Source organism: Rhinopithecus bieti, unplaced genomic scaffold (assembly GCF_001698545.2).
Source record: "Rhinopithecus bieti isolate Rb0 unplaced genomic scaffold, ASM169854v2 scaffold_15283, whole genome shotgun sequence".
NCBI lineage: Eukaryota > Metazoa > Chordata > Mammalia > Primates > Cercopithecidae > Rhinopithecus > Rhinopithecus bieti.
Window position 1 is genome coordinate 40,803 of NW_016808172.1, and position 11,072 is coordinate 51,874.

Consider the following 11,072-nt stretch of genomic DNA (forward strand, 5'->3'; position numbering starts at 1 on the left):
GATCTGGGGTCTGACGGGGAGGCGGGCCCAGATCTGGGGTCTGACGGGGGAGGCAGACCCAACTCTGGGGTCTGAGGTGAGAGGCAGACTTGGCCCTCCACCCAGCTCCAAGTGTCATGCTCAGGGCAGAGACAGCGTGATGGGGAGGTAGGGGACCCTGCGGGTCTGTGGCTGTGATTAGGGGGAGGAACAGAAACCCTTGCAGCCAGTGGTGAGAAGCGCTGGCCCTGTGATGGGGAGGGAGGTCTGGAGCCTGGAGATGGACTTGGGGCAGGGGCTGGGGAGGGGACACAGGCTGGGCTGGAAGGGGCTGAGTTGGGGTCAGGGCAGGACAGGGTCAGTCCTTGGACACAGGAAGCCCCTGGGGCTGAAGGGGATATGGGGGAGCCTGGAGTGAGAGCAGGAGAGACAGGCATTGCCAGAAGGCTGGGCCCACCTGGGGGTCTCTAGGCCGGCTCAGGATGGGGCTGGGCTGGGGAAGGGGCCTGGCGGGTCCTGAGAGGGCTGGGGTCGCTTGAGGGCACGCCGGTGGCCGGCAGTCAGGGCCAGGCTTCAGGGACAGCAAGGCTGCCCCACTGCTCAGACGTGGTCTCTGGCCTGCAGCGTCCACCGGGCTAATCCTAGGCTTGGCCGTGGAGGGGACACAGGGGAGCTGGGAAGGGTGGAGGGAGATTAGTATTGGCCCTATGGGCGGCCCCTGGAGTTGGGCCTCATGCTCCGCTCGGTGCCTCAGTTTCCCTCTGTGAGGCGGCTGGCTGGGAGTCAAGTGCCCCCCTCTCCCCACCCCCCGAGCAGTGGCTGGCAGGATCGGCTGGGTCAGCTGGGCCCCGTGCCAGGCGCCCGGCTGTCCGGAAGCCACGGGCCTCGCACCCAAACATAAGCTGGTGCCACCACCCGCCCGTCGTCACGGGTTCCGCTGAGCTCAGGGCAGCTGCGGCCAGGCGGGGCTGGGGCGGAAGTGAAGCTGGAGCCACCGGGGGGCACCGTTCTGGGGACAGCAGGGCCTGGCACCCCTGCCCGGCACCCACGCTCCCTTCCCTGCTCGGGAGGGGCTGACCCGGTGGTTTCTAGAAAGATCACCAGGGAGGGGCCGGAGCCCCCGCAGGGTTGGAGGCCCTGGGAAGGGGGTCCTGTGTGTCAGGGTACCTGGGCCCTCTCCTCATAGAGTCAGGTGCCCACCCATTCCTCAGGGGTAGGGCTGCCAGATAAAATTCAGGGCACTAGGCCTGGCTCAGTGGCTCCTGCCTGTAATCCCAGCGCTTTGGGAGGCTGAGACAGGTGGATCACCAGAAGTCAGGAATTTAAGACTAGCCTGAGCAACATGACGAGACCTCATCCCTACAAAAAATAAAAAAAATTAGCTGGGCGTGGTGGTGCACACCTGTAATCCCTGCTATTCAGGAGGCTGAGGTGGGAGGATTGCTTGAGGCCAGAGGCTCAAAAAAAAAAAAAAATTCAGGATACATAGTTACATCTGAATTTCAGAGAAGCACCAAATAAGTTTTTTAGTATATTTCAAATATTACAAGGATATACTTGCCCTAAACATTGTTATTTTTTTCTGCAATTCAACTTTATTTATTTTGTTTGTTTGTTTTTGAGATGGAGTCTCCCTCTGTCATCCAGGCTGGAGTGCAGTGGCGCGATCTTGTCTCACTGCAGCCTCCGCCTCCTGGGTTCAAGAGATTCTCCTGCCTCAGCCTTCCGAATAGCTGGGACTACAGGCACCTGCCACCACGCCTGGCTGATTTTTGTATTTTTAGTAAAGATGAGGTTTTACCATGTTGGTCAGGCTGGTCTTGAACTCCTGACCTCAAGTGATCCACCCACCTCCTCCTCCCAAAGTGCTGGGATTACAGGCGTGAGCCCCCGCGCCCAGCCTGCAATTCAACTTTAAATGGAGATCCTGGCCGGGTGCGGTGGTTCAAGCCTGTAATCCCAGCACTTTGGGAGGCCGAGACGGGCGGATCACGAGGTCAGGAGATCGAGACCATCCTGGCTAACATGGTGAAACCCCATCTCTACTAAAAAATACAAAAAACTAGCCGGGTGAGGTGGCGGGCACCTGTAGTCCCAGCTACTCGGGAGGCTGAGGCAGGAGAATGGCGTGAACCCAGGAGGCGGAGCTTGCAGTGAGCTGAGATCCGGCCACTGCACTCCAGCCTGGGCGACAGAGCAAGACTCCGTCTCAAAAAATAAATAAATAAATAAATAAATAAACAAATGGAGATCCTGAACTTTATCTGCCCACCCTGCCCCTGATAATTAATTTAATATTATTTTAGAATTATTATTTAGGATATCAATATCAATTATTCAGAGTGTTAAGAATGAATTGACTTGGCCAGGCGAGGTGGTTCACACCTATAATCCCAGCACTTTGGGAGGCCGAGGAGCCCAGGAGTTAAAGACCAGCCTGGGCAACATGGCGAGACCTCATCCCCACAAAAAATCAAAGAATCAGCCAGGCGTGGTGGTGCACACCTGTAGTCCCTGCTACTCAGGAGGCTGAGGTGGGAGGCTCGCTTGAGCCCAGGGGTGGAGGCTGTGGTGAGCTGTGATCGTGCCACTGCCCTCCAGGCTGGGCAACAGAGCGAGACTCTCTCAGAAAAAAAAAAAAAAATTGAGTTTATCATTGAAACGAATTCAACTCTGATTTAAATAGAAGCATGTTTATTTGCTGTTATTGAATCTGGCGGCCCCTGTGTGGCGGAGGCCTGTCTCCCCGCTGCGGGCCAGGTCTGTTTCTGACCCAGCACTGACCCCCAACAGTACAAGCAGGTGTGAAGGCCTGTCTCCCCGCTGCAGGCCGGGGGCGGTGTCTGACCCAGCCTCACCTCCCCACAGTACAAGCAGGTGCCCGTGTCCCCACTGCAGGCCGGGGGTGGTGTCTGACCCAGCCTCGCCTCCTCCCCACGGTACAAGTAGGTGCCCGTGTGCCCACTGCAGGCCGGGGGTGGTGTCTGACCCAGCCTCGCCTCCTCCCCACGGTACAAGTAGGTGCCCGTGTGCCCACTGCAGGCCGGGGGCGGTGTCTGACCCAGCCTCACCTCCCCACGGTACAAGCAGGTGCCTATGTGCCCGCTGCAGGCCGGGGGTGGTGTCTGACCCAGCCTCACCTCCTCCCCACAGTACAAGCAGGTGGAGCAGTACATGTCCTTCCACAAGCTGCCGGCCGACTTCCGCCAGAAGATCCACGACTACTACGAGCACCGTTACCAGGGCAAGATGTTTGACGAGGACAGCATCCTGGGCGAGCTCAACGGACCCCTGCGGGAGGTGAGGCGGGCGCCGGGCAGGCGGGAGGCAGCCTCGGGCACAGGGCCGGCCTCCCTCTCCTGGTGCCCAGGAGCCGGTCCCTGAAGGAGGCGCAGAACCTCAGCTGCAGCAGGAGGGACTCGAGCTAGACCTGTACTCGCATCCCCCCCGCCGTGAGCCTCTGCACCCCCGGGACCCCGCCACCCCGCCTTGCTTCCTGACGCCCCCTTAACAGAGGTGGGGGGGTCTGTGCCCGACAGGGTGGGGCAGAAGCAGGGCAGGGTGGGGAGGGAGGAGCCTCAGAGGCCGCTGAGCACCAGGGCCTGGGACCACTCAGGCTGATGAGGGGGTTTAACTCCCAGCTGTTTCTGTAGCCTGGGTGACCCTGGGCAAGTTTCCTGGGTCTGCGGGAACAAATACCCACAGTCTGAGTGGCTAGAACAGCAGAGATTCAGCCTCCCACGGTCCTGGAGGCCAGAAGCCCAAAATCAAGGCGTGGGCCGGCCGCGCTACCCCCGGAGCCCCCGGGGAGGATCCTTCCTGCCTCTTCCGGCGTCTGGGGCTCCGGGCGCCCTCGCCTTGCAGATGCATCTCCCTGATCTCCGCCTCCATCTGCTCACAGCCCTCTCCCCTGTGCGTCTCTGTCTCTTCTTGTAAATCCATCCTACAACGTTGGATCGGGGCCCACCCGGTTCCTCGTGGCCTCTCCTTAACTGGGTCACGTCTGCAAAGACCCTATTTCCACATGAAACCGGGGTCGGGATATCAGCCTGTCTTTCTGGGAGATGTAGGTCAACCCACAACACCCATCAAGCAGTTGTTGAGCGCCGACTGCATGCCCTGCTCTGTGCTTGAAGGCCCTACCCTCAGGAAGCAGGGCCTAGGGAAAGCGGCTGCGATCACCCAGGCAGCAGAGAGCAGCTCTGGGAAGCAGGGAGGGATGAGGACGGGGAGGCAACATCAGAGCACGGCCGCATGTGAGCCAGGCAAGGTGTCCCGGGGGGAGCACCTGGCTTGGGCAGAGGCCCTGAGGAGGGGCTGGGGGAGCTGGGCGAGGAGGCGGACAAGACAGGCCTGACCCTTGGGACCGTGGGCCCCGGGAATGCTTCTGGGGGGCATTTACACGCATTGCCTCCCAGGAGGCATACACTGCGGTTCGCTTCGCTGAAAATGCTTAATTGCATTTGATGACTGATTTTTCATTCATTCATTTATAGAGACATAACTCACAGACCACAAAACGCATCAAATGCAGTGGCTTTTAGTATTAACAGAGTGATGCACCCAACGCCACAACCAACTCCAGAACGTTCTCAAAAAGGAGACCTAGGCTGTCAGCCGCCAGCCCGGCTCCCTGTCCCCAGCCCTTGGCAACCTGCAGTACTTGGTCATTTTTTAGGTGCCTAGGAGTTGCAAAGTCAAATCTTTAAACCTACATATGTCCAGGCGCGGTGGCTCATGCCTGTAATCCCAGCACTTTGGGAGGCCGAGGTGGGCGGATCACCTGAGGTCGGGAGTTCGAGACCAGCCTGGCCAACATGGTAAAACCCCGTCTCTCTACTAAAAATACAAAATTAGCTGGGCGTGGTAGTGCATGCCTGTAATCCCAGCTACTCAGGAGGCTGAGGCAGGAGAATCGTTTGAACCCAGGAGGCAGAGGTTGCAGAGAGCCAAGGTCACGCCACTGCACTGCAGCCTGGGCAACAGAGAGAGACTCGGTCTCAAAAAAACAAAAACAACTGTATATATTCAGAGAAGCCTGGCTCCATCCTGTCCCTGTCCCTCTACCCAGTTTCCTGCGTTGGACACTTCCACTTTAGTGTTTTGTTTTGTTTTTTTTTTTAGAAACGGAGTCGAGTCTCATTCTGTTGCCCAGGCTGGAGTGCAGTGGTGCAGTCTCGGCTCACTGCAACCTCCACCTCCCAGGTTCAAGTGATTCTCCCACCTCAGCCTCCTGAGTAGCTGGTATTACAGGGGAGTGTCACCACGCCCGGTTAATTTTTGTATTTTTAGTAGAGATGGGGTTTCACCATGTTGGCCAGGCTGGTCTCGAACTCCCAACCTCAGGTGATTCGCCTGCCTCAGCCTCCCAAAGTGCTGGGATTACAGGTGTGAGCCACTGCACTCGACCAATTTTTTTTTATTAGAGTCTCGTTCTGTCACCCAAGCTGGAGTGCAGTGGCGCAATCTTGGCTGATGGCGACCTCCACCTCCTGGGTTCAAACTCGAACTCCCAACCTCAGGTGATTCTCCTGCCTCAGCCTCCTGAGTAGCTGAGATTACAGGCATGTACCACCCCATCTGGCTAATTTTTGTATTTTTAGTAGAGGCGGGGTTTCACGGTGTTAGCCAGGATGGTCTCGATCTCCTGATCTCGTGATTCACCTGCCTCAGCCTCCCAAAGTGCTGGGATTACAGATGTGAGTCACTGCACCGGGCCTGGGCCTTTTTTTTTTCTTTTCTTGAGATGAGTCTCACTCTGTCACCAGGCTGGAGTGCAATGGCGTGATCTCGGCTCACTGCAACCTCCGCCTCATGGGTTCAAGCAATTCTCTGCCTCAGCCTCCCGAGTGGCTGGGACTACAGGCGGCCCGCCACATGCCCGGCTAATTTTTTTTTTTTTTTTTTTTTTTTTTGTATTTTTAGTAGAGACAGAGTTTCACCACCATCTTGGCAGATTTCTGGTCTTGACTCCTGGACCTTGTGGTCCACCCGTATAGCTGCCAAAGTGTGGATTCCAGGCATGAGCCACCGCGCCGGCTTTATATTTATTTTGAGATAGTCTTTGCTCTGTCCACCCAGGATGGAGGTGCAGTGGCATGATCTTTTGTTCATTGAAATCTGCTCTCCCTGGGTCAAGCGATTCCTGTCTCAGCCTCCTAGTAGTGAGATATGGCGTGGCCACCACACCCAGCTAATTTTTGTGTTTTTAGTAGAGATGGGGTTTTACCATATTGGGTCAGGTTGGTCTTAACACTCTTGATCTCAAGTGACTGCCTGGCCTCAGCCTCCCAAGTGCCAGGATTACAGTCATGAAAGCCACCATTCCTGGGCCTATTTGAGTGCAGTGGCCGGATCTCATGCTCACTGGCATAAGGCTCGGCCTCCGGGTTGACGCCTTTTCTGCCTCAGCTCCTGAGTAGCTGGGACTAACGCAGGTGGCCCGCCAACCTCGGCCCGGTAGTTTTTCGTATTTTTTTGAGTACAGACGGGGTTTCACCGTGTTAGCCAGGATGGTCTCGATCTTCCTGACCTAGTGATCCGCCCGTCTCAGCTCCCAAAGTGCTGGATTTACGGATGAGCCACTGCGCCCGGCCTTTTTTTTTTTTTTTTTTTTTTTTGAGACAGGAGGTCTTGCTCACTTGTCGCCCAGGCTGGAGGGCAAGTGGCGTGATCTTGGGCCTAACTGGGCAAGCTTCCGTCCTTCTGGTCACACCATTCTCCTGGCCTCAGCTTCCGAGTAGGCTGGGACTGCAGGCGCCCACCACCCACGCCCAGCGATTTTTTGTATTTTTAGTAGAGAGGCACCGTGTTTTCCAGGATGGTCTCAATCTCCTGACCTCGTGATCCGCCCATCTCGGCCTCCCAAAGTGCTGGGATTACAGGCGTGAGCTACCACACCCGGCCACTATTTTTCTTTTTAAGACAAAACAAACACACGCAGATACCCACTGCCCTGTGTCCTCCTGGCTGGGGCACCTGGCGCCTCCTCTCTGCTTCTGGTCTTTTGTGAGGTGATCTCCACATGGATGCTAAACCAGGGCCCGGGTGTCCAGATTCCTTCTGAGGGCTTGCACCATTCTGCAGGCTCAGCAGCCGCGAGGGTCACCTGGGCCTGGCTGAGGAAGGCGCAATCTCCCTGGGTTAGAAATGGCAGCTGTTGCCGGGCGCAGTGGGTCACACCTGTAATTCCAGCACTTTGGGGCGCTGAGGCGGGCGGATCACCTGAGGTCAGGAGTTCAAGACCAGCCTGGCCAACATGGTGAAACCCCATCTCAACTAAAAATGCAAAAAGTAGCCGGGCGTGGTGGCGAGTGCCTGTAATCCCAGCTACTCGGGAGGCTGAGGCAGGAGAATCGCTTGAACCCAAGAGGTGGAGCTTGCAGTGACCCGAAATTGTGCCATTGCACTCCAGCCTGGGCGACAGAGCGAGACTTCATCTCAAAAAAGAAAAAAAAGCTGGGCGTGGTGGTAGGCACCTGTAGTGCCAGCTGCTTGGGAGGCTGAGGCAGGAGAATGGCGCGAACCCGGGAGGCGGAGGTTGCAATGAGCCGAGATGGCACCACTGCACTCCAGCCTGGGTGACAGAGCAAGACTCCGTCTCAAAAAAAAAGTATCAGTGCCCACGTCATAAGGGCACAGCTCGATAGCTGGTTCCTAAAGTGAACATGGAGCAAAGGTGGAACACTGCGGTCCTTAGAAGCTGCCTTGCTAAGGGGAACTCGCCCTTAACACCATCTATTCATCTCAAGGCCCTTGCTTTTTATGTTGATTTTTCAAAAATCACCTAATAGTTTGACCAAATACTGTAGCTCTCCCGATTGTGTGTGTGCGTGTGTGTGAGACAGAGATGGAGTCTTGCTCTGTCGCCCAGGCTCTTGGCTCGCTGTAACCTCCGCCTCCCGGGTTCAAGAGACTCTCCTGCCTCAGCCTCCTACGTAGCTGGAATTACAGGCATGCGCCACCACACCCAGCTAATTTTTTGTATTTTTAGTAGAAATGGGGTTTCGCCATGTTGGCCAGGCTGGTCTCAAACTCCTGACCTCAGGCGATCCACCCACCTTGGCCTCCCAGAGTGCTGGGATTACAGGTGTGAGCCACTGTGCCCGGCCTTTTTTTTTTCCTTTTGTTTTTTTTTTTTTTAGAGTCAGGGTCTTGTTCTGTCACCCAGGCTGCAGTGCAGTGGTGTGGGGATCACGGCTCACTGCAACCTCCACTTCCTGGGGTCAAGTCATCTGCATGCTCAGCCTCCTGAGTAGCTGAGAGTAGGTGCCCCACCACCACACCTGGCTTTTTTTTTTTTTTGGTAGAGACGGGGGGTCTTACTATGTTGCCCAGGCTGGTCTAGAACTCCTGGGCTCAAGCGATCCTCCTGCCTCAGCCTCCGACAATGCTGGGGTCACAGGCGTGAGCCTCCCCTCCCCGGCCTCCTTTCCAGTGCTTATGTCTACAGTTGCCCCTCCTGGTCCGATTGGATTGGCAGATGTCGCCAATACGATGTCAAATAGCGAGGAGCAGGGAGGGTTTTTGCTTTCTCCGGTCCTTGACGGCGGCAGCTCGGTCCGCCTGCGGGGCTGAGCCCGTCTCTCAGGCAAGGAAATTGGGGCCTGAGAGGTGAGCCGGTCCCAGAGGCAGGGCAAGAGGGAAGCGGGAGTGGGGTTTGCAGCGGACCCAGCCCTGCCTCCCCCCTGCAGGAGATCGTCAACTTCAACTGCCGGAAGCTGGTGGCCTCCATGCCGCTGTTCGCCAACGCTGACCCCAACTTCGTCACGGCCATGCTGACCAAGCTCAAGTTCGAGGTCTTCCAGCCGGGTGACTACATCATCCGCGAAGGCACCATCGGGAAGAAGATGTACTTCATCCAGCACGGCGTGGTCAGCGTGCTCACCAAGGGCAACAAGGAGATGAAGCTGTCCGACGGCTCCTACTTCGGGGGTGCGCTGGAGCGGGGCGCGCCTGGTGGGGAGGGGGCGCGCGCCCCCCGCGGTGTGCAGAGCCGGGGGGCTGCGGGCTGCGGGCTGGGCTGGGGCAGGCACCGGGGAGAGCCTGGGTGGGAAGCGCCCACGCTGGCCAAGGTGCAGAGGCCGGGCCGTGCGCCTGGGTGGGGAGGGCCGCGGTGCCCGCCCCGTCCAACGGCCCTGCCTGCCACGTGCAGAGATCTGCCTGCTCACCCGGGGCCGGCGCACGGCGAGCGTGCGGGCCGACACCTACTGCCGCCTCTATTCGCTGAGCGTGGACAACTTCAACGAGGTGCTGGAGGAGTACCCCATGATGCGGCGCGCCTTCGAGACGGTGGCCATCGACCGCCTGGACCGCATCGGTGAGCAGGCCGGGGGCGTGGCCGGGGCAGGAGGGGTGTGGCTGAGGCCTGGGGGCGTGGCTGGGGCAGGAGGGGTGTGGCTGAGGCCTGGGGCGTGGCTGAGGCCTGGGGCGTGGCTGGGGCAGGAGGGGTGTGGCTGAGGGTCGGGGGCGTGGCCGGGGCAGGAGGGGTGTGGCTGATACCTCGGAGGCGTGGCCAAGAGCCAGGGACGTGGCTTCGACGGTGGCAAGGGGGAACGGGTGTGGCTGTGGCATCAGGGGAATGACTGGGGCAGCGGCGTGGCCAAGGCAGCAGGGGTGTGGCTCGGGCGGGGGCAGTGGCTGGCCACTCCTGGGACCCTTTTGGGTCTACAGGCTGATTTTCTGACCTATTGCCCTATTTTGGCCAGGGGCAGCCTGTTTCCCAAGGAAGGGAATACACAGGGTGTTTTCGGTTGTGCTGAATGCTCGGTGAGCCCCTGCTGTGTGCTAGAGGGGCAAGGGGCAGACCCGTCGGCCCACTCAGACTCCCAGGGAGGCTTATGGACTGGTGATCAAATCACACACGACTGGGCTGTGTGCCAGCAGGGGAGGTGGGGCCGGTGGGTTTCCCTGAGTTGGGAATGCAGAGTGGAGACCAGGGTAAGGGATGCCACGTGGAAAGGGGGAGGAAGGTGTGTTCCTGGAGTGGACACAGCACGTTCCAAGGCCCCAAGGCCACGTGGAAAGGAGGCCTAGAGTCCAGAGAGCCAGGGAGGCCTGGAGGAGGTCGGGGAGGAAGGGGGAGCCAGACACACAGGGCCCAGTGGGTGGCAGGGAGAGTTTTGACTAAATCAGGAGCATCAGGGAGCCATAGAGGGTTCTAGGTGGGCAGAGGACCTGGTCAGATTGTATCCGCCAAGGCAGCCCGTGTCCAGGAGGGAGACGGTGACTTGGTCTCTGAGGGGGCAGTCTCCGGGGCAGGGAGGGGCAGAGCCCTGATGACTGGATGTAGGCGCGAGGGAGATCGCGGCTCGTGCTGCTGTTTGTGGGAATGGGAATGAACACCGTGGCTGAAACGCAGGACAGGTGCGATGGAGTGGTGTCAGGGAGCTCCCCAGTGTACAGTAGGAAGCACTCCACAACTTGCTTTATACAGTGAGTACGCAACACATTCCTGAATATCAGGTGTTTAGGTTATACCTTCTGTATGCAGCAGGCGCTGAGCACAGGCTGTTTACAGGCAGGTGTTCTCGGTATGCCTGTGGCACACTGGAGGCACTCATTACATAATCAGCACATACAGATGGTACACATGCATACTTGCTGTACAGTGATACCCGCTCCATGTACACAGCAGGCATTAAATACCTGCTTGCTGCCGGGTGTGGTGGCTCACACCTGTAATCCCAGCACTTTGGGAGGCCAAGGCAGGCGGATCATGAGGTCAGGATCATGATCCTGAGGTCATCCTAACACGGTGAAACCCCGTCTCTACTAAAAATACAAAAAATTAGCCGGGCGAGGTGGCGGGCGCCTGTAGTCCCAGCTACTCGGGAGGCTGAGGCAGGAGAATGGCGTGAACCGTGGAGGCGGAGCTTGCAGTGAACTGATACGGCGCCACTGCACTCCAGCCTGGACGACAGAGCGAGACTGTCTCTCCAAAAAAAAAAACAAAACACCTGCTTTCTGTATGCAGGTGCTTCATGCATGCTCGTTGTGCATAGCAGGTGCCTGTATACAGCAGGTACTCAATATCCATACTGTAGGCAAGAGAGGCTACATGTGTGCTTATTGTATACAGTAGGTATTACCTA

The 11,072-nt window shown here is 57.8% G+C and overlaps 1 protein-coding gene across 1 annotated transcript in view; it reads left to right on the plus strand.

Annotated features, from left to right (window-relative positions):
- Nucleotides 1–11,072, plus strand: part of HCN2 (hyperpolarization activated cyclic nucleotide gated potassium and sodium channel 2) — a 38,813-nt gene that overhangs the window by 26,385 nt on the left and 1,356 nt on the right. The window contains exons 6-8 of the mRNA XM_017885625.1: nucleotides 3,133–3,279; nucleotides 8,673–8,913; nucleotides 9,134–9,333. Coding sequence (XP_017741114.1) covers nucleotides 3,133–3,279; nucleotides 8,673–8,913; nucleotides 9,134–9,333 — 588 coding nt within the window. The remainder of the gene's footprint in view (nucleotides 1–3,132; nucleotides 3,280–8,672; nucleotides 8,914–9,133; nucleotides 9,334–11,072) is intronic.